The 23,083-nt window shown below is 47.8% G+C and overlaps 1 protein-coding gene across 2 annotated transcripts in view; it reads right to left on the bottom strand.

The window, feature by feature from the left end:
* Nucleotides 1-18,668: 18,668 nt before the first annotated feature.
* TEK (TEK receptor tyrosine kinase) overlaps nt 18,669-23,083 on the bottom strand; it is a 39,252-nt gene continuing 34,837 nt past the window's right edge. For both annotated transcript variants that reach the window (XM_059873925.1, XM_059873926.1), the window contains 4 exons: nt 22,565-22,605; nt 21,371-21,467; nt 20,776-20,875; nt 18,669-20,634 (listed from right to left, as the gene is read on the bottom strand). In XM_059873925.1, the coding sequence (XP_059729908.1) occupies nt 20,560-20,634; nt 20,776-20,875; nt 21,371-21,467; nt 22,565-22,605 (313 nt within the window). In that variant the 3' untranslated portion in view covers nt 18,669-20,559. The remainder of the gene's footprint in view (nt 20,635-20,775; nt 20,876-21,370; nt 21,468-22,564; nt 22,606-23,083) is intronic.

Here is a 23,083-nt window from a genome sequence, read left to right as displayed (position 1 = left end):
CTTCTTAGTGCCCACTTTGTTTTTTGAGGGGTTTGTTCAGGTGAACACGGTGACCCGTGCACATTCTGAACAAGTTGTTCCTTTGCAAGGTGAATGCAGGCCTCAGAACGGGGTGAAATTTTAAGTTGTTCTTTCCCTTTCACCATCTCTACTACGGCTGGCTGTGACAAGCTGTAGTCTCTGACTGTTTGTTTGGGTTTGACTTGAGGTGGAAGAGTTGACAGCTCAGCTTGCAGCCTAACACCAGTGTTGTTCCTGATGGCATGCCTTTGAAATGTGCTCTCTGGGGCACCTCTGCCAGTCACATTTCTGACACAAACAAATTTCTTGTCCCAGATGAACGAGGGCTCTGCCATTGCAGCCGCGGCTGCAGCAGCATCCTACGAAGAAGCCTCCTCTCTGCAGCCTGAGAAGCCGAGCAGGAGCAGCTCGCCCCCCTCCAGCCAGCAGAGCGAGAAGCCGTACATGAAACTGCTGAGTACGTCCTGTGGATTTCTTGTGTGATTGAGCAGTGCAGGATAGTGTGTGTGCCTCAGCATGAGCTGTAGCACACGTTCCTCCTGACTTTGGTGTCGGGGAGACATGTTGGACTCCCAACAGAAGCCATTGTTGTGCTTGGAGGCAGCCAGGGAGCACCTTGGGGCATTGCCCTTGAGGGCAGCTGGCTGTGGGTGGGCTTTGCCTGAGCTTCTCTGTGCAGTAAAGGCAAAAGCAGGGCAGAAGGCTGCAGCCTAGCCAGTGACTGAGTCAACATGTGTGTGCTAGTCTGGCCATATTGGTCAGAATAGTTGACTTCCTAGATTGCCTTTAGACCGCATTTGGAGACAAAATAATTCAGAGAAATTGCTTGGCTGTGGGGCTGCTTTCATATTGGTGGTGTTTTCATGACTGCCATCACTTCTTCCTTCTACAGTTTGCTTGGATAAAAATTCTACATTTTTGTTAGCGTGACCTCCTTGGAAGGAGCATCAGGTGATAGCAAAAATAAGGGAGGAAGGGGGAACATCCCAAATGTTAAAAAATTGTATTCTTAGAAGAATCCCTAGGAATCAGAGAGGAAGGCGTGTTTTCAAAGTGCACCAAACAAAAAAAAAAAACACTATTTTTTTCTTTTTTCCAATCCTACTTGGATATTTTAGTTGTATGCTTCGGGAGATGCATCAAAGAGACACATCTATGTGGCAGGGCCAGATAAAACTGCCCTGCAGGCAATTCCCAGGAGGAAGCCTGCAGCCCCTCTGCTGCATGTTCCTCTGGGACCAGGCTCTTTGTCACAGCTCAAGCCCAGCCCGTAAATACTCTTGGAATACTAAGCACTGGCCTCAATCCCTGCACTCTAGGAAGGCACAGCAAGGCCTTAGTGACTCTGCAGTGCAACTGATTTGCTCCTTGCAACTGGTAATAGCTGCCAGTGCAGTGCTGTCAGAGAATAAGTGGTCAGGCATAGAACAGAGCCCAGTTTACTCAGTGTCTGCCATCAGCTGTTGGGACAAAAGGAGAAGAGATCCACTCCTCCTTGGCTCTGAACTCAATGACACCCATCTTCTGTCTTGAGTGGGGTCAACAGCTTGTAACGGTGCTCAGTCTGGCTCTGGCTTCTTCACAGTGCCTGTCAGTGGCCCTTCGTGGGCTTTGCCAAGCTTTTTGTCATACTTGCCCTGCCACTGACAGCTGCTGTGACTGCAGGGGCTGGGGCCTTCCTTAGCTGGGAGGTTCCAGCAGCCGCCCCGTTGCTGCAGCTTTGCCTGGACTCGTGACAGGATCAGCATCTCATTTGTGCAGCCGTCTGTGCCACGGCAGCGCCTGAGGAGTGGCGCTGTCCTTGTTCGCCATCTCGGCTGAGCCCTTTGGGAAGATGGGGCACGTGGGTGGTGTTCAAGGGGCCGAGTGCAGTACTAGTGTCTGCTGCAGCCCAGGCTGAAGACAAGGAGTTGTAGTTCTTCCCTAAAAGGAGAATGGACAAAGTGATCTTCAGAACTTTGCCTGCTCATAAATGAAGAGGGTCCTAATTCTTACAGCCATTGGTCTTGGTCATAGCATGAGCTGCTGTGCTCTGAAAATGTCAAGGCATTCTTTAGGCAAACTGCAGGGACGTCGAGAAGGTTCCCTCCTCTCCTGGGTTTCACTTTGCAATCAGTATTCTTTCTGCTCTGCAAAAAGCAGCTGTTGATAAAAATTCATCCCAGCTCCCAGGGTGCATTGAAACTTTGGAAGTAGGAAACCTTTTGTTGAATTTCACAAGAGAGTGTTAACTGCCAAGAAAATGAAGGGTGCTGATTTTTCAGCCCTCCTTCCCCTATGTAGATGACAACCACTTCCCATGGTGCCTGTTCTTTTCTGGTCTCAGTCTCCTCTGATGGTTTCTCCGTGGCCTTAGTCTCCTGTTCAAAGCAATGTGCAGAGTAAGACTCTTTGCAGGCCATGTGTGTTACAGAGCTGCCTGTCTTACTTGGGCTGCTCTTGTTGTTTGTTCTTGTTGTTCTTGTTGTTTGTTCTTAGTCTCCTGTTCAAAGCAATGTGCAGAGTAAGACTCTTTGCAGGCCATGTGTGTTACAGAGCTGCCTGTCTTACTTGGGCTGCTCATGTTGTTTGTTCTTGTCCCATTCTTGTTAGCCAACCTGACCATAAATTACTCCGAGCCCCAGAAAGCAGAGCTGAGATTCAGACCTCCTGGAAGTCAGGATCTCTGTTTTGTTTTGAAGTTTGCTTCTTGCATTTTGTTTCTTTCAGGGAGTGTGGTGAGCGTGGCAGATCCAGAAAAGAAATACACTGGATGGAAACTTATTGCCAGAGGGTGAGTTCAGCCACACTTACTCCTCCAGAGCCATGGGTCATGGATGTGGCTGGTGTAATATCAAGAGGGAAGCCAGGCAAAGGCTGGTGGTTTAGGGACACTCCAGGCAGCAGAGACCTCCTGCCTGGGCTGCCTTTTGCTTCTCAGCACTGAACAGCTTCTCTGTTCTTGCTGCTGTTCTGTTCCTAGGGGTTTTGGAACTGTTTATAAGGCCCTGGACGCTGCCACAGGACGAGCGGTAAGTGCCAACAGCCCTTGCCAAATGTGCAGCTCTTGAGCGCTTTCTCTTGTGATGTGATCTGTGGGCAGAGCTTTGTGTTACCTGTCTTTGCTGCAAAGGCTGCCTAGAGGCAGGCTGCAAAATGCGTTTTGGACGGCCTTTGTCTTGCATTGTGAATGAATGTGAGGAAGGCGCTGGTGTCTTTCCAAGAAGGCCATGCTAGCTTGGTCTTACTGGATAAGTGTGCAGAGATTAGCTGATGGCAACAGCCATCATTCTGGCCCAATTCCTCTTAAGCCCAGGTTCAGACACAGATAGCATTTCCCATTGTTTCACGAGGTACAGTTTGAAAAGACCTAGAAAGGGAGAGATCTTGTCTGGAGTGCAGTTTTGTGTTTCAGTCCTGTGGAACCTGGGTCCCACACACACACACAAGCGTGCACAGATCAGTGAGAAGAAGCTGATGAAGAGCCTTAAATAATACCACCTTGTGTTGGTCCTTTCTCGCTGACATTCCATTACAGAGATGTTATTTGTACTGAACTGACATGCTGGTGTCTTGCAGAGTCCCACTGCTCATTGGGGCTAAACGTTCAGAGTCCTTAATTCTCATTTCTGGCTCTCAGAAAAAACAACTCCATCTTCCTGGTAGCTCCTTATCCACCTGCAGTGCTGTGCTCAGCAACTGCACTTGGGGAGGGACGTCTACAAGGAATCTGAAAGCCCCAAGACCTGCAGTGCATCCATAGCGGTCCACAGAAAGGATTATTCATTTTTTAACCCACTCAATAACTACATGTCTAAAGCGTCTTCAAGAATGTTCTTCAGAGATGCAAAATCCAAACTGAAGAAGTTAGGATGTGCTAGGACGGTAACTTTCCTTCGAGTTGCCTTGGAGTTCTTTTTCAGACAGCCTTTTCTCTGTAATGTATTTGTGTATTTACTTTGGAGCACAATCAAGAATGGCAGCAGTTTCTGATCAAACACTGATCAAAACCCCTAGAAATGCTAACATATTTTCAGCAGGTTGAGTTTCTTTTCACAGAAGCAAAATCACTTTGGCTTGCAAAACACGTGTAAATGATAACAGTAGTGATAAACAAGGTCTAGTTGAGGAGTCTGCAAGGGCCCAGAGTGCAATTAGCACATGGCAGTTGATGGTTTAGAGTCCCTTTTTACCAAGGTGACAAGGCTTCCTGGCCCCTGAGTGCACGGAGATAGAGGCCCTTGTAATGTCTGTTCCTAACGGCATTCAACGTCATCACAGGTGGCCATAAAGGAAATTGATCTCCAGCACCAGGGCTGTGAGGAAGTATTGAAAGAAATCCTGGTCATGAGGGAAAAGAAGAGCCCCAATATTGTCACCTACCTAGAAAGGTAAGTAGTTCTGGTATTTTTATGGCAATGTCAGTTTCCATCCACGCAAGGCAAAGGTTTAAGAGCTCTTTGCTCAGTGGCAGAAAATTGATCTTGCTATTAACATCAATCCACTCCCGTAGGAGGCATGGAAGGAGATTGTACTTTGTCCCCAAGAATGGTTCCTGGCATCCAAAAGCTTAAAGATTGTTCTCAAGAAACCTGGCTCTCTTACTAAGCCAGTAGCTTGTATGTTCACTTGCTGGATGTTCTTTTGCTCTTTTGGGGCATGATTTCTTTTTCGGAGTGTCCGAGGAGAAGTGCTGAGAGAGCATCATGGAAATTAGTTCCCTTGTGCTGTTCCCACTATTTTCCATTGCCTTGCAGGCCAAAAGACTAGGCTAGGAGACACATTATTTGCTGGGTTTGAAATTGTTTTTCCTGTTTGCCATTGTCCGTTCTGCAAGGTTTTCCAAAGGGTGTCGGCAGTGCTGCACCTCTGCCTGCCCTGTGCAAGAGCTGCGAAAACTGTGTCTCCTTGCTACTGGAGTTAATGGTGCAATTTGTGGATGAAGATGATGAAGCAGCTGCTGGAATGTGTCCGCTTCCAGATTTGCCTTTGCTATCACAAAACTGCCGTTTTCCCCTGCCTGCCACCTAAGCCATCTCCTTTCCCACCGGTGTGCATTGAGATGGCACAGATTGCAGGCACTGAATAGCCTAGGTGGAGTGTGTCTTCATTTCATTCCTTCTTCATTTACCAGTGACCTGGAAGCAAAACTCAGCTGTAGTCTTTTCTCCCATATGGCAATTTAGCTGTGCACATTCAGCTCCACACTGTTGTTTTCATCTTCCAGCTACCTTGTCAGAGAGGCTGTCTGGCTGGTGTTGGAGTACATGGATGGAGGCTCTTTAGCAAAAGTGGTCAGCAACAAAAGGATGGCTGTAGGACAAATGGCAACGGTCTTTCAGGAGGTAAGGGATCCTGCTTGTGCTTGGGGTGGCTTGGACAGCCTCATCCTTTGAAAGTGCTGCTAAATGAGTGATTCCATGTTCAGAGCTTTCTTGCTGTGCTGCTCTTATGCTTCAGAGAAGAAAGAGCATCTGGACTGAACTGCCTGCCAGTGTCCCTGCCCTTACTATAGTCTGCTCTTTGCCCTTATCTACTTTTGGTAAACTCTCTTTCTCTTTTTCTTTTTTTTTTTTTTCTTTTCTGTGCTTTGCCTCACCTGGGCAAACCATTTCCCTGAACATTTCTGCATTGCCTTCTTTGCCTGTAATCTCAAAGATGCTGGTGTCCGAATTTTAAACCAACAGCAAAGCCAAAGAGAGACTCATCTCTCATGGGTTTCAGCTTCAAAAGAGGGCATGGCACCCACCACGGTGCTTGCTGCTGAAAACTGACAAACGACTTGAAATGACTTTCAAATCTGCTGTTGAGGCAGCCTTACAGCCCTTTTCCTCCAGTCTCCCGCCCGACAGTGATCCCCTTGGTACCCAAGGCAGGGACTTTTCCTCCTTTGGCAAACCACTGCTTGTCCCCTGAATGGGGAGAGCGCATCTGCTCTGCAGCAGCGGTCATTCTGACTGGCCTTGTAGGGGACAGTCTCGAGCAACAACTGCTGTTTCCCCCTCAAAGCTAATATGCCTTCCCTTTGAGAGATCCTGTTCTCCCAGGGTTGCAGGAGCAAGCTCTTCCTCTCGCCAACACTCACTGCGTCTTTGAGATCTGTGAATCTTCAGGAGCACTTTCCTTCTGCACGTGATGAAATCAGATCAGGCTAACTTTTGGCCTCCTGTTTCTTTTTTTCTCTCTCAGTGCCTGAAAGGCCTGGCTTTCCTTCATGCCAACCAGGTGATCCACAGAGACATCAAAAGCGACAACATCCTTCTGGGCCAGGATGGCTCTGTCAAGTTGGGTGGGTATTCTTGCTCAGGGCACAGCGGTAGGCTGCTGGGAGTCTAAAGAGCAACAAATATCAAGAGTAACTTTGGTTTGTGTCTGTCCATTCCAGAGGGAGGGAGGTTACAGTGGAAAAAACTGTAATGTAAATGAGGAAAAAAAATTTAACAATGCCACCACCATTCTCAGGGCGGTGGCTTTGTTAAATGGACCACTTCAAGTTTCCTTGGCTGCAGCCCAGAGGAAAGAGAGCACAGCTGCTTTTCCAGCTAGATTTAGCACTACATTCTGAAACTTTGAGTGAGGATCCCTTTTCCTTGGTTTTCTACTTGAAGCTGTGTTTGTTTTTCTCCTCAGCTGATTTTGGCCTCTGTGCTCTGCTCACACCTGAGCAGAGTAAGCGGAGGTCGGTGGTGGGGACAATTTGCTGGATGGCACCCGAGGTGGTGAGAAGAGAGCCATACGGCCCCAAAGTGGACACCTGGTCCCTTGGCATTGTGGGAGTAGAAATGGCCAAAGGAGAGCCTCCCTATGTTTGGGAGAGCAGTGACAGGGTAAGGGGCAAATATGGTCTCATACCGGTGCCCTTCTGGTCTGTCTCCATTACACTAAATCCCATTCCCACAGCTTGGAGGAGTTCCAAGAAGGCCCACTTCTAAAAATGTCCCTGGGGCTCACATCAGCTGTCAAGGCAAGATCTGTTGCCCCTTGGAAAAGCTGGGCTTGCACTGGGGCCTTTTTCCTTTTGGGAGAGAAGGCTCATCTCTGGCTGTCTGCTAGGCAAGAAACTGCTGCTGCAGACTGGAGCTTAAAAGCTGGGGTCTAGGTGAGCCCTGAAGGATATGGAAGAATCACGTAGAGTCTCGTGTTTCATTTCACTTCAGGCTAAAGAGCTGATAGCCAAGCAAGGCGTACCAGATCTGCACAAGCTCAGGCTACCCCCCTGCTTGTATGAATTTCTGGGCTGCTGCCTGCAGAAGGATGCGGACAGGCGAGGCTCTGCCAAGGAACTTCTGCAGGTACGAGGCAAAGCGGCTGCAGGCCAAACAGCTGTTCCTGTCAGGGTTTGCTCCTCGGCCCATCTCCACGCCATCAGATGGGCCCCCCACATAGTAATCTCCCCTCTGGCCGCTTTTCAAATGAGAACCAAGTAGGATCCAAGACTAGTTGAGGTTAGAATGGACTGGTGAAGGTCATTTAGTCCAAAGCCCCTGCCACTGGCAAGGACATCTTCAAGTAGATCAGGCGGCTCAGAGCCCCAGTGCACCTGACCTTGAATGTTGCCAGTGGTGGGGCACCTCGCAGCTCTCTGGGCAGCCTGTGCCAGGGTTTCAACACTCTCCTCATAATGAGTTTCTTCCTTGGAGCCTATCTGAATTGACTCTCTTTTAGTTTAAAACCATTCTCCCTTGTTCTCTTGCAATTGGCCCCGCTAAGAGATGTGTCCCCATCTTTCTTCTAAGCCGCTTCAAAGAGTGAAAGGTCTGTTCAGGAGACCTTGCCATTTTGCAGGCTAAACAAGCCCAGTTCTCACAGTGGTTCCTCAGAGGAGAGCTCCCAACTTCTGGTCATTGCTGAGGCACTCATTTGCTCTCAGCTGGTGTATTCAGGTTTCCTTGGTAGCAAAGGAACTGAAGTATTGCAGTGCTGGGGAAGGAGGCCTGCAGTGGGGCTTGAAGAACATAACAAAAGCAGTCCCTGCCAAGCAGTTCTAGATTGATCTATGAGAAGGTGGGAGCTTTGTGGGAGCTGACTGTGACCATCCGAGGGTACCCGGCTTGTCCCTCCTGCCCCTCTCTTAGAGGTTTCTGCCAGCCCAACGGGGACAGCTGAGCAGGATTTGTGCCAGCCCCATGAGGTGCCTGGCCCGCTCAAGTAGATGAGAACCGCTGCAGCTTTGCTGCCACGTTTTGAGGCAGACAGGCAGCTGGGGACCGTGCCACTTCCTCGGCTCTCCCTGCTGTGAAGGAAGATGCCAGCCAGCCCAGGAGGAGGGGGGCATGCCAAGGCAGACACTGCTCTCCTTGCAAGCCAGAGCTGAGTCCATCTGCGCTCTGCTGCTTGTGTCTGTGTGCTTGTGGGTGCTAGAGGAGCCCAGCTTGACCCTGTTAGAAGCTCAGTTTGGAAAATAATGGCTCATTTTCCCTTTGTCTCTTAATTTGGTTGCTTTTGTTTCTTTTTCCCTTTGGGCAGCATCCATTTCTCAAGCTAGCGGAGCCTCTCTTCAGCCTCTTCTGAGTGCCTGATTGCTGTCATCCCTGCAGCAAAGCAATGCAGGAAGCAGAGGACATGACAGGGACCACTTCAGCACGTAGAGAATGGAGCCTCTGAGAACAGGCAGAAATCCTGAGGAGAGAGGGCCCAGGAAACAGGCAGACTGAGACACGAGTAGGAAAAGAAGGTGCCATCTCCTTTTCTCCCTTCTGCTGATCCTTCTTCTAAATTTCTGCTTAGGACAGCATTGCTGGAGGGCACAAAGTCACTCCTGATGTGCAGATTTGAGGAAGGCAGGAGTGGCATTGCAAGCCTGAAGAGAATGAGAAGGCCAGAGCTGTGTCTCAGGAGGAGGGAGCTCCCACAGGAAGGCACCTGCAGAGCCAGGCTAGAGCTGTGGGAGAGGGCTGGATGTCAGGCTGCTGAGGAGGTGCCTGAAGCTGCTGGGAACATCCTGTGCATTCCTTGTCCCATCGAGCAGTGGACTGCGTGTGTGCTAGTCTGGCCAAATTGATCAGAATGGTTGGCTTCCTGGATTCCCTTTAGACTCCTGCCTTGTCAGCAGTCATTGGAGACAAAATACTTCACAGAAATGGATTGCCTTTGGGGCTGGTTTCATACTGCTCTTGTTTCATGACTGTTTCATGACTACTGCTATTCCTTCTACAGATCACCTGGGCCCACACCATGGGAATCTCCACTTGAGGTGCTTTTCCAAGGAAAAGGAAGGAAACTTGCAGTGATTCAATTGCAGAAGTGGAGGAGATGACCAGGAGCACTTCAGGATTACTTTCTCCATTGCCAGCTCGGAGCCAGACTCAGAAGAAAAATCAAAGAAACCCTCAAGCCACTTGGAAGATTCCCTTCCTGGACCATTACAGGCAGATCTCTGTGGCTCACTGGTGTACCCATGACTGGCAGCAAAAAGGAGGAATGTCCAGTGCCACACCCAGGTTGGGCCATGAGTGGTTGATCCACGAGATGCCTGGACCGGGAGCAAAGCCCTGGGTGGGCTCACCTACAAATTGTGTGCAGACTTGGAGGTAGGTGCCACAGGCAAAGTCCATCAGTTTTGCCTGTCCGTAGCCAGGTGGAGGAGGATGTTGTCTGCTTTGATGTCCCTGTGCAGGACCTCACAGCTGCTGCAGAGTCTCACTCATGGCCTCCAGCATGTGGTGGAACAGCCCCTGCACCTGTCTTCTGACAGCAATGCCCACACAAGAATGAAATCAAAGAGGTCCTGGAATCGCTCTGGGCGCTTCATCACCAACAAGAAGTTTTGGCAGAGCTCAAACCAATCCAGGAGCTGGACAAAACCATGCAACCCAGTGTACACCTTGTCCAGCAGCTCGATCTCCAGGGGTGTGCGTGTCTCAATGGGCTGCTGGAAGACCACAATGCCATCAGTGTGGCCGATGCTGTGCCAACGGTCTGGAAGCCCTCCAGCCTGGGATACTCTGTGCCCTCTCCTAATCTCACTCTGCTCTCCCTCGAGGCGTCCTGGAGGCTTCCACCCTGGCGGTCCTTGGCTTACCCCGCCCAGCACGTCCGGGTTTCTGCTGCTGTCCCCACTCCCTCACGAACTCACCCCAGTGATGAGTGCAATCCCCTTCCACACAATTGATGGCCACCTGCTAGCCAAAGGGAGCAGCGGGCTGAGCTTGCCGCCCGCTCTGCCGAGCCCCACTCCGCTCCGCCTTCACCCTCGTCTGCCCCCCGCCACACCCCCACTCACCGGGGCGCGGTCCGCCAGCCACGTCTTTGCGTAGACGCTGCCGAAGCCGCCGCGCCCCAGTAGAGAATGCAGCCGTCTTCGCCTCTGCAGGATCACCTGCACCTTCCCTGCGGGCCAAAAGCGGCTGGCGGCGCTCGGCCTGGGTCCAGGAACGGCCCCCGACCGCCCCTCAAATGCCCCGGGACATGCATCGCCGTCTGAATGGGGCACCGGCGGCTCGGGCCCGGCGGCCGCAACGGGCCGGAGAATCCGCAACGGAGGCGGCGGGAGCAGCCGCGAGTGTCCTCCGCCCGCCTCCAGAGGAGTCCTAGAGAAGACACGGCCGAGGACGCAGGCGGGGCCGGAGTCGGTACAGGCGAACCCAAGGGATGGCCCTTCTGCCCGGGACCCAGCTACTGATGCCCGCCCAGCAGCGCCACAGGCAGTACGGCAAGGGCCGGCTGAAGGCGAGACCGCGGCGGCAGCCCCGGCCTAGTGAGGGTGCAGCTCCGCCCGAGGCTGGGGCGGACCGGAGGCGTGGTGCGGCTCGGCAGGTGGACGGAGAGACCGGGAAAGAAGGGGGTAGATGAAAGGGAGATCGGGAGAGGGTGCGCGACAGCGGGAGAGGGACAGAAGGAGCTAGAGCAAGAGACGCAGAGGCTCAGCAGAGTTGCTGCCGGTGAAGTGCCGCGACCGTTTGTCCGCAAGTCCGTTTGTCGGTTCCCCGCTTGTCCGTTCCCCGTTCAGCCCCGCGCGCCCCACGGCCGAGCCCCGCGCGCCCGGGGCTGCGCTGGCCACTTCGCTCTGGGGTCGAACCGGGCTCGGCCGGAGTCATGGAGCAGCTCTCTCTGCCCCTCGTGCAGACGCCAGAATCACCTTCTCGTTTAGCTTCACTACTTCACAGCATAACTGTTATTTCCGGCAAACCTGCCACTTTCCTCTGGTGCTCGCATCCCCCGGGCCTCATCCCGCCCACTCGCCCCGCGGCGCCATCTCTTCCTCCCAAGCAAAGCGCTCTCCGGACTTTCCCCTAGACCATAAGAAGGTGCTGAATGAGGAGCCTGCCTGGCCGCACTGGCAGCGTGGGAATGCAAAGCAGCAGATGAGGAGGGAGAAATCCAGCCCCTTCAGGACAGCGCTGCTCTCCCGACCGCTCGGGGTGGGGAGATGGGGCCGCGCCCGCGGTGCTGTGTTCTCGTCGCCAGGGCTGTTCGTGTTTTATTGTCCGGTTCCAGGTGAGAATCGGAGAGTGTGGATAGGATTAAAAGAAAACAATTAAACCGCTATTCTTGCCGCAGTTTGGATGCCAGTCCAATGTAGCAGCTCACCTCTCACCCATCTCCCTCCTCCCTTGCCAATCCAGTACTGTCACACTGGAGCAAAAGTCCTCTTTGCAAAGAAACTCTTGCTGGTTTATTTCTCCTGCTCTTTAGTGACACAGATAGTAAACCAAACCAGGTTGGATCCCTAGTCTGTTTAAACACGTTAACTTTGCCATGTTCATCTAAGACAAAGAATCTTGATCTCTGCACAATGTCATACTAATCACCTTTGTTGCTGCTGTGTATTTTCACTGCTGAGGGTAAAATACTATCAGAGCCTATTCCCTGTCTCTAGAGCTCACACTCGACCGAAGCACTGTACTCCAAGGTCTTACATTTGCATGTTTCTTGTGTTTCCAGCATTGCTCTCAAAGAAAAACAAAAGGAAGGCAAATTGTGTGTAGCTAATGATTGAGTCTAAAACTTGCTGAGTCGTGGATCTTTAGCGGTAAGATGAATTTGGAATTTATGCCATGTAGAACTCATGCAACACGGAAAAGGGGAGCATATCAATAAAGGATATCAATATAGGAAAAAAGCATATCAATAAAGGAACAATCAATCAATAAAGGAACAATGTGGTCATGTAGGATTCTTTCTTTCCATTTTCATTTCACTTTGGGAAAGCTGTTCCAGTTTTCCAAGAATCTTTTCCACACTCATGTTTACTCTTTTCAAGCTCTTTATTGGAGAGCTGCGTTGAGCTTCTGTCACAAGATGTGCCACCAATTACAGCTTCTCTTGGCTTTAAACACTGTGTATGCAGCAGGACTCTTGCAGCAAACCAGGACAAATGGTTCGAGAACTTGACAACTTGTCCAATGGTTTCCTTGTGGACTTGAATATGGTGTGCCATTGGCTAGGTTTTTATTTAGACTATTGTGCCCCAAGAAAGCAGGAGGTGGTACCACGAATTGTTAGGGAATACAACCCTGGATGAACTCAGAGAGGAGCTCCAGAGCCAGCAGTCACAAAGGCAGAGTTGAGCAATAATCCTTCAAACACCTCAATGTACATCTTGAAAGTGATCTAGAATATGAAGATGGTCTGACAGAGGTAGTTTGTTTCTATGTTCAGTTTAGATGATTCTACACCTTGTGCTTTTGGAGAAATGTGGGGAAATACTTGTTTTTATCTGTAAGAAAGTAAACTTTTCCTAGGAATTTCTAATACATTCCCTGTGCTTTTGACCTTCTTAACAAGGCCCTTTGCATCACAGATTTATCAAGAAGTGAGATCCCTGACCTTCTGCAACTGCAGGAAAGACAACCTGTTCCTCTGCAGTGACACTCAGGTGGAAAGAAAAGCAGGGTGCCTGAGCTCTTTCAGCATGTGAGAGTGCAGACCCCATTTCCCACATGTCAGTGGCTGGGCTGAAGCACTAAGTCATGGCAGGACTCCAGCCCTCAGCACCTTTAGCCACAAAGGGCAAGTTCTGCCTGCTCAGAAACTTGCAGCTCTGCACTGCACCAAAGCTTTGCACTGAAGCAACCAAAGCTGCCACTGATTGGTGCAGGATGCTCAGGCCCTGGACTGACAACATGTGGAGATTTGCTGACCTTGGCTTCCCCTTTAGCCTCTGGAGGAAGAGAGCGAGCCAGAGCAGGTTCTGCTGCTGTGTTGCTGTGGTGCTCTGCAGGCAGACAGCAGCGTGAGGGACAGGGTGTAAGCTGTCATAGAGAGCCTTATTTCTCCTGAGCTCCATCACCAGCTCTCCTAAGGAGAAATAATAAATTTTGAAAAAAATTGAAATCTAAGTCTTTAAAACAAACTTCAAATGGGTTCATGAGACCACTTAAACAGTATTAGGTGTGCTTCTAAACTAGATATTTCACCCTGGCTCCAATAAGCAAGCAATCTTCTGTATAAAGTTTTATACCTTTATCTGATTAAAGCCTCTGAAATGGAAAATTTGAAAATAGACTATGATCACTTTATTCCTACCGATGCGGACATTGATGTTTAAGAGAGGCTGCTGGCTTCCCAGGTGAAGCCAAGGCAAACGCCGCTGCTGCTTCTGCTGTGCCAGAGAGCCGGGGCTGGGCAGGGATGGCACCACTCTGCCCGGGCTGTTTCTGCTTCCAGAGCTGGGCAGTGATTTTGAGCAGCTGGTGGGAAAACGAAGGGGACTTTTCCTGCGCCAGCACTTATGGACGTCCTAGGGCCACCTTCAGGGCAGAGTTCCTGCCCCAAAAAGTAAAGCAGAGGGACACAGTTAGAAAATGCCTCCTTTGAAGCCTTCCTCTCTCTTGGAAAGGAGGGAGCCAAGGCCCAGGCCGAGCAGCAGAGCCCGACGCCGCCTCCGTGCCTGCAGTGAGGGGCGGCTGCTGCTCGGCGGCACCAGAGGAGGGGAGCGCCCCTGCGCGGGAAGGGCGGGGCGGGGCAGCCGCCAGGGGGCGCCCGGGGCGGGGCGGGGCCCCTCTGTGAGGGGGGAGAGCCTCGGGCAGCTGCGGAGCCACGGACGGGACTGTCCGGCCGCAAGGCACAGCGCCAGCGCGATGGACAGCGCCAGGGCTGGGCACAGCTTAAGCGCAGGCTGACCGGCAAGGGAATGTTCCCAGCGAGTGCAGCATTTAGGCCAGTCCTTCATGCCAACCAGGTGATCCACAGAGACATGAGACATCAAAAGCAAGTTGGGTGGGTATTCCCGGTCAGGCACAGCCCTCTGGTGTGGGGCTGCTTTGTAGTGGCTGCAGGTGCAAAGCAGTGGCGCTGGTGAGAGTGCAGGGAGCATTCCTGCAAGATCAGGGCACAGCTGTAAGGTGCTGAAAAGTCTAGACAGCAAGAGGGTAACAAGAATAACTTTGGTTTGTGTCTGTCCATTTCAGAGGGAGGGAGGTTACAGTGGAAAATTTTAGTGTAAATGAGGAAAAGCCACCACCCTGAGAATGGTGGTGCCTTTGTTCGATGGAGAGTTCCAAGTTTCCTTGGCTGCAGCCCAGAGGAAAGAGAGCACAGCTGCTTTTCCAGCTAGATTTAACACTACATTCTGAGACTTTGAGTGAGGAAATCTTTTCCTTGGTTTCCTACTTGAAGCTGTGTTTGTTTTTCTCCTCAGCTGATTTTGGCCTCTGTGCTCTGCTCACACCTGAGCAGAGTAAGCGGAGGTCGGTGGTGGGGACAACTTGCTGGATGGCACCCGAGGTGGTGAGAAGAGAGCCATACGGCCCCAAAGTGGACACCTGGTCCCTTGGCATTGTGGGAGTAGAAATGGCCAAAGGAGAGCCTCCCTATGTTTGGGAGAGCAGTGACAGGGTAAGGGGCAAATATGGTCTCATACCGGTGCCCTTCTGGTCTGTCTCCATTACACTAAATCCCATTCCCACAGCTTGGAGGAGTTCCAAGAAGGCCCACTTCTAAAAATGTCCCTGGGGCTCACATCAGCTGTCAAGGCAAGATCTGTTGCCCCTTGGAAAAGCTGGGCTTGCACTGGGGCCTTTTTCCTTTTGGGAGAGAAGGCTCATCTCTGGCTGTCTGCTAGGCAAGAAACTGCTGCTGCAGCCTGGAGCTTAAAAGCTGGGGTCTAGGTGAGCCCTGAAGGATATGGAAGAATCACGTAGAGTCTCGTGTTTCCTTTCACTTCAGGCTAAAGAGCTGATAGCCAAGCAAGGCGTACCAGATCTGCACAAGCTCAGGCTACCCCCCTGCTTGTATGACTTTCTGGGCTGCTGCCTGCAGATGGATGCGGACAGGCGAGGCTCTGCCAAGGAACTTCTGCAGGTACGAGGCAAAGCGGCTGCAGGCCAAACAGCTGTTCCTGTCAGGGTTTGCTCCTCGGCCCATCTCCACGCCATCAGATGGGCCCCCCACATAGTAATCTCCCCTCTGGCCGCTTTTCAAATGAGAACCAAGTAGGATCCAAGACTAGTTGAGGTTAGAATGGACTGGTGAAGGTCATTTAGTCCAAAGCCCCTGCCACTGGCAAGGACATCTTCAAGTAGATCAGGCTGCTCAGAGCCCCAGTGCACCTGACCTTGAATGTTGCCAGTGGTGGGGCACCTCGCAGCTCTCTGGGCAGCCTGTGCCAGGGTTTCAACACTCTCCTCATAATGAGTTTCTTCCTTGGAGCCTATCTGAATTGTCTCTCTTTTAGTTTGAAACCATTCTCCCTTGTTCTCTTGCAATTGGCCCTGCTAAGAGATGTGTCCCCATCTTTCTTCTAAGCCGCTTCAAAGAGTGAAAGATCTCCTCGAGAGACCTTGCCATTTTGCAGGCTAAACAAGCCCAGTTCTCACAGTGGTTCCTCAGAGGAGAGCTCCCACCTTCTGGTCATTGCTGAGGCCCTCATTTGCTCTCAGCTGGTGTATTCAGGTTTCCTTGGTAGCAATGGAACTGAAGTATGGCAGTGCTGGAGAAGGAGGCCTGCAGTGGGGCTTGAAGAACACAACAAAAGCAGTCCCTGCCAAGCAGTTCTAGATTGATCTATGAGAAGGTGGGAGCTTTGTGGGAGCTGACTGTGACCATCCGAGGGCACCTGGCTTGTCCCTCCTGCCCCTCTCTTAGAGGTTTCTGCCAGCCCAATGGGGACAGCTGAGCAGGATTTGTGCCAGCCCCATGAGGTGCCTGGCCCGCTCAAGTAGATGAGAACCGCTGCAGCTTTGCTGCCACGTTTTGATGCAGACAGGCAGCTGGGGACCGCGCCACTTCCTCAGCTCTCCCTGCTGTGAAGGAAGATGCCAGCCAGCCCAGGAGGAGGGGGGCATGCCAAGGCAGACACTGCTCTCCTTGCAAGCCAGAGCTGAGTCCATCTGCGCTCTGCTGCTTGTGTCTGTGTGCTTGTGGGTGCTAGAAGAGCCCAGCTTGACCCTGTTAGAAGCTCAGTTTGGAAAATAATGGCTCATTTTCCCTTTGTCTCTTAATTTGGTTGCTTTTGTTTCTTTTTCCCTTTGGGCAGCATCCATTTCTCAAGCTAGCGGAGCCTCTCTTCAGCCTCTTCTGAGTGCCTGATTGCTGTCATCCCTGCAGCAAAGCAATGCAGGAAGCAGAGGACATGACAGGGACCACTTCAGCATGTAGAGAATGGAGCCTCTGAGAACAGGCAGAAATCCTGAGGAGAGAGGGCCCAGGAAACAGGCAGACTGAGACACGAGTAGGAAAAGAAGGTGCCATCTCCTTTTCTCCCTTCTGCTGATCCTTCTTCTAAATTTCTGCTTAGGACAGCATTGCTGGAGGGCACAAAGTCACTCCTGATGTGCAGATCTGAGGAAGGCAGGAGTGGCATTGCAAGCCTGAAGAGAATGGGAAGGCCAGAGCTGTGTCTCAGGAGGAGGGAGCTCCCACAGGAAGGCACCTGCAGAGCCAGGCTAGAGCTGTGGGAGAGGGCTGGATGTCAGGCTGCTGCGGAGGTACCTGTGGGTACCTCCTGGGAACATCCTGCGCATTCCTTGTCCCATGGAGCAGTGCACTGTGTGTGTTCCTCAGCATGTGCTGTAGCACATGTTCCTCCTGTCTTTGGTTTCAGAGAGACATTTTGGACTCCCTACAGAAGCCATTGTTGTGCTTGGAGGCAGCCAGGGAGCACCTTGGGGCTCTCCTTTTGCATCTGAGGGCAGCTGGGAGTGGTCAGGCTTTTCCTGAGTTTCCCTGTGCAGTAAAGGCAGAAGTCAGCATTGTTTCCTGAGCAGAAGGCTGCACACACACCTTCCCTGCAAATGAGGCAGGGAAGGTGTGTGTTCTAGTCTGGCCAAATTGATCAGAATAGTTGGCTTTCTAGATTGCCTTTAGGATCCTGATTTATCAGTAGTCATTGGAGGCAAAATACTTCACAGAAGTTGATTGGCTTTGGAGCTGGTTTCATACAGGTGGTGCTTTCATCATGACTGGTATCACTTCTACTACTCCTTCTACAGATCACATGGGCACCCACCATGTAAATCTCCATTCAAGGTGCTTTTCAAATGAAAACAATGGAAACTTGCAGTGAATCAATCGCAGAAGTAGAGTGCATGACCAGGACCACTTCAGGATTACTTTTTCCATTGCCAGCTCAGAGCCAGACACAGAATAAAAATTTTAGAAACCCTCAAAAGGTCGAAAGATTTCCCTCCTTTTCACCCAGGGAGTAGTTCCCAATGTTCACTTCTGAAGTGCCCATTCTTTCTTAAAAATAGAAAGTCTCTCCTGTGGCTGTTCTGGTGTGGCTTGGAATTGGGAACGGTCTCCTTCCTTTATCAATTCCAGTCTACACTGCCTTTGGAATACAGCCCACTGCCCCATCTTTGCCCTGGCAAGGACTTCTGGATGAGGAAGAAAGTGCCCTTTTTATAAAGGACAGAGAAACTAGTTAAAAAGTAAGACAGCAGGAAATGATGGTTCCAAATATTTGAACAGTTGTGGTTTCTCTGTTTCCCTAAGCCCTTCTTCCTGTAGCCTGTCTAACTAGTCTCTGCCTCACATCTCCCATTTCTGATGGTGCTTGTCCATTTTGAATGAGTGGTTTCCTAGCACCACCATTTACTAAGTTCCACATTCTGTTTAAACTGTTTTGTCTGGCTTTCTTTACATCGATTACAGCCAGTTCCCTACAGATATGTCCAGGGAAGAAATGTAGAAAATTGTTACGTGCTACACTGTAAAAGAATATAAGAAGAATATTTATAAGGAGACCTAATTGTCCTTCAGGACAATTTACAGTGAGACTTAAGCACTTAAAATGCAGGCAGTATTAAGAGCTATTGAGTTGGTGAATGACACTCTGATGCTTTAATTATGTGACATAATGTTCCAGGTAAAAATTTCCCACAGATGCCAAAAATTTGCCACGTTCACATCAAGTAGCAAAACAGTCATTTGTGTCTGCTTGTTAGAAATGTATAAGAGTATGAGGCAAGAACCTCTTTGTACCTCTGAAAAATTCTGTAAAGGAATTGGAGCAGTTCCAGCAGATAGTTTTAGAGGTACATTCTTAGTCACCTCACTGATTGGTAAGAATGTACTTCAACTGCAAATTGCAATGCCCACACTTCAAAAACCACTGGCCAAGTAGTCTATTTTGAAAAATGTGGTGGAATTTTTTTTGTTTTGGTTTTTTTGGGGTTTTTTTGTTTGTTTGTTTGTTTTTGGTTTTTTTTTTTTTTTGAGCTGTGCTTTGGTTCAGTGAATCTGTTTGCTCTGTGTAAACTTCAAAGAAGAGACCGGACCCTGGATTCTAAGGCAGAGTTGGTTTATTTCAGTTTGAGCTGGGTGCCACCAGAGAGGGACCCTGACCAAAGAAATCCCTGGGCCTTTATACCCTTACAGTCTGTGCACCCGACCTTCACGCATTTGTCACATGCCCTGAATGAGCCTCTTAGTCCTATGGGGATTTATGGTCTGGGGTCTTAGAATACCTCATTGGATTGTCCATGTTCATGTGCCATTAAATGCTCTTATATTCCAGCTTGGGGCAGTCTTGGGACCCTCCAGGGTCTCAGCCATTATCTGAAGATAACCAGTCTTTCTCTGTTTTCTCCACTGCTTAGCCATTATGATAAGAGTTCATTTAAAGTTCCCCTATGTTAAGTTTTGAGCAGGGCCCTCTCATGCCAAGGTGAAAGCAAGTTACAATTAAATTTAAAACTACATAGATAATTTCTAATATTCTACAAGTAAACTTATTTTAATCCCCAACAATAAACTCCTAGTTTACATCTAGCACCTGGTTTACAGTGCAAGTTCTGCCTATCTCAAGGCCACACAAGTCATCTCAGCACCCTTGTTTGTTGGCTTATTCCCTTTTAATAGGGAATATTCTATTTGAGTCAGTCTGGTGTATGTCATTAATGTTACTCTATGCTCTGCTGTGATACCCCCACCTTGTAACCAATCACATACCCATCCACAAAGTAAGAATCAGGAGAAATCTTGCACTCTGTCACGCATCTTTCTCCAAGTCTGAGGGGATGACCTGTTGCACCCAACTGGGACATTGTGGTCTGATGGACAGTTGTGAGCTGGTGAGTCAAGGGCAAGAGGGGGGCATATGTGCAAAACATGAAGTTGTCTACTATGTGAAATTTGGGTAGGGTAATCCACCAAACCCCTTGTACTTGGCTTGACACCAGAAGTTCAAACCAGTCCTGCAGTTATTTGTCTTACCTAAGGATTGGGAGCTTTCTGGCAGGACAAATATCACTGTTTTGAAGCATTTGAGTATGATATTTTTTAAGAAGCCATACCACACTACAGACAGAATGAAAGGGTAAAATAAACAAAAGTAAGTAAGCCCTGCTTGTATATAGTAGGTAGTAATTTATAATTATGCATTGAAATTATTAAATGAAATACAAATTGAGTAAGTCTCATGTATATCCAGGCAAGTTGTAAAAATGTGGTTTACAATATGTAGTATGCTCCTCAACACTGCGCTTCATGAATATTGCCGTATGGCTGCCACTGATAACATTAAGCACTTCAAAATATTTGTATATTTTGTATATGGGCAAAAACTGACAGTCATGATAGACAGTGAAAGAACAATAGCATGCCTTTTAACTTACAAGTGTCAACAGAGCTTTTGACTAGATTACTTCTACTAGCTGACTTTTGCATTCAAACAGGAGTCTGTCTTAATTATCCTTGTTGAGGACACTGGATTACAATTTCCATTGTTGCACTGCAACTGCCCAGCATTTTTGTTTCAAACACAATGAAATGTATATGGAATACTGCAATAAGTTACCACTTTGCTATGAGTAGCTCTTCGAAAATATAAAAAAACCTCTAAGATGTCAATATCTAATGCATTACAATATGTATGTAGACATTATATCTACATATATCTAGGAAAAAAGAAAACCCTGTGAATGAAACAACAGATTTCATGATTTTAGTCTATACCTGCTTTGGACAGTATATACACTTCTACAGCCTGTGAAGGCAGAGGTGTATGTCACTGTGTGATATACACACGCATAACTGCGGTAAAACAGTATTGCTGTATTATATATAGTTAGAGCTATACACAGTTCTACACAGCACATCACATTTTGGGCTCCAGCAGATTGAATTTTGGTTTTCTGTAATACATCATTGATGAATGAAGATTTTTTTTCTGTCTTAAGCAGCTTCTTCAGCGGAGCAATCAATGCCTGCATAAGTAAATTTCTCATATAGTGTAGTATTCACATAGGTCTGGAAAGGAAATAAGGAGAGAAGATGTGATGCAAGGTGCATTACCTCAAGAACCCTAAATAATATTGAAATTATGCATAGCCTAATTATTTATATCATTGTAAGAATATATATTTTCATAAAATTGAGTTTTATTCTTACCTTCCTGTCTTCTAACATCCTGTTCAGTGAGACCAGTATCTGAGCAAATGATGGTCTTTCATATGGTTTCTCTTTCCAGCACTGTCTCATTAGGTCATACCTTTAAAAATCCAACAACAGCATTTGATAGTTTAGATACTTACATTAAAGTTACAAATTTTTGATAATTTAAAGATTGTGTACATTCCACTTTTCAGAAGGAAATGGATTTCTACATAGCCAAAGTTACATTTTCCATAGTTGGTTGTTGTCACAAAAGAACTTTCTTTTACTCTGGAATAATCAAAAAGCTCTCTTTGAGCTAAAACCCTGGTGCTTTGTGCAAACAACAGGATAACTGGCTGGAACAGAGAGCCTGAGATAGTGTTCATGGCAAATTACCATGTGTATGTTGTATACAAAAGAACTTATGCACTTTTTAATTTTTTTATGTAGCCTTTTTGTTTTGTGTACTTTTAAAAATTTTAATGTAGTTTTTATTTTTTCCAGTAAAAAAAAAATGTTTGCTAGTTTCTAGTAGAAGTCATGTATTTTCTATAGCTAAAGTTGCTGTTATTCTATTTCTGTTTTGGTATTTTTCTGAGGCAATACTCACACTTCATCGTCACAGTTGAGAGGCTTTTCCAGTCGGTACCCTTGAGGGAGTTTTTCATATAGTTCTGCACATGTCATTCCACAATATGGTGTTCCACCTAAAGTTTAACCATTGTCATGGATAGAAGCAGGTTTTAATAAAAAGAAGTTTAATTTCATAGCAGAAATTGAAATTACTAACATAGTAACAGCTAAATTAATCCAAAATTAGGGGGTATTTTGCAGCTACATTTTTGTTGTTAATGCTTCCTTACTGCATGATGCACAATATGGAGGAGAAAAATAAAATTGTCAATTTTCTCATCTGTGTGGCTGGCCTAATTTTCTGTACAAGTCTGAGGGCCAGGATCTGATAGTATTCAAAATATTTTTTCAATAGCATTGATGTCACTGGGCAAGTCATTCTTTCATTAGCATCATAGTGATAAGATTTGGTATGGACTCAGAGAGCTCTTACTATCAGCTGGTTTGGCCCCTTTCTGTAGGTATTTGGTTGCTTAGACTCTTGATTTTCCACACTGCATCCATATCTAGTGCAAACCCATTTAGTAAGGAAAGCCAGGAACAAATCAGAAATCCAGAGTCCAGTTGGCAATGTGCATCTCAGTCAGTAGCATCTCCTGGCCAGCAAACCATGGGCACATCTCCCGGGCAAATCACAAGAGAGGTGTAACACAATGATTTTGAGTGGTGCAAGGCTGTATCACAATCATGATGAGTAGAGGTATCTGCAGAAATGAACTCTAAATTTTATTTGAAGGTTAATGTTCAAAAATTTTCTTCATGAATTTTGGAGTAGGAGGTGATTACTTCCCCACCCTGCAATATCATTAAAATATAAGTCTTGACTTGAAATGCAGGAAAGCTGAGGAAAAGCCACCCACCACATTCAAAACATGTTGTACTTGAAGGCTGTATATCATATGATATTCTGGAATTTATATTTAGGTTTGGCTTGGGTCTTACAGTGTAATGAAAACATGGTCATTATGGTTCTTTCTCATTTAAAATGGTATCTGGATTGAAAATTTGGTAATTGCATTTCCAAGCATACTGAACCTAAATAAAATGTAGCAGAATAAAACAGAAAGAAAATTGAAATCTATTGTGAAGCAATATTTTTTAAAAGACTGAGTGAATAGAACTGCCTTGGTGCAGATTGTTTATTTGTGCAATACATAATTCAGATACTTACCTAAACTAACAATTTCCCATAAGAGGACACCATAGGACCATCTGCAACAGAGGGATATTATGAAGTGCAACAAGACTTAATATTTTAAAATGGTAGGTAGTTTTGCTAGCATTCAGGGAACACAGGGAAGAGTGATTTTTTTTTTCTGGGTTTTTTTTTTTAATTTTGTATAATGATGGGGCTTGTAGAATCAGAAAGTAGGAAAATTAGCAAAATTAATTCAGAGTCAACCAAAGACCTTTATCAGATTGTGAGCTTTCAGCAAATACTGAAATCACAGAATTTCTTTTCCAAATACAATTTCTAGTTTCCTAAATAAAATACAAATTTCTTCTGGGTTTCCCAAATATTCATCAGGTCTCCAATTTTGAATAAGAAGTATAGCTAAAGTAGCAGGGCACATCCAAGGTTGTGAACACAGAACTTGATCAGACCCTGAGAAAGAAATATAGGTAACTCTTTTGTTATGGGTTTTATTTTTTGCTTCCATTGCTAACTTATGCTGACATTACTGCTGAG

The sequence above is a fragment of the Haemorhous mexicanus genome, chromosome Z (genome assembly GCF_027477595.1).
Source record: "Haemorhous mexicanus isolate bHaeMex1 chromosome Z, bHaeMex1.pri, whole genome shotgun sequence".
NCBI lineage: Eukaryota > Metazoa > Chordata > Aves > Passeriformes > Fringillidae > Haemorhous > Haemorhous mexicanus.
The sequence above is the reverse complement of the archived record's forward strand: the minus strand, read 5'-3'. Positions and strand labels throughout refer to the sequence as shown.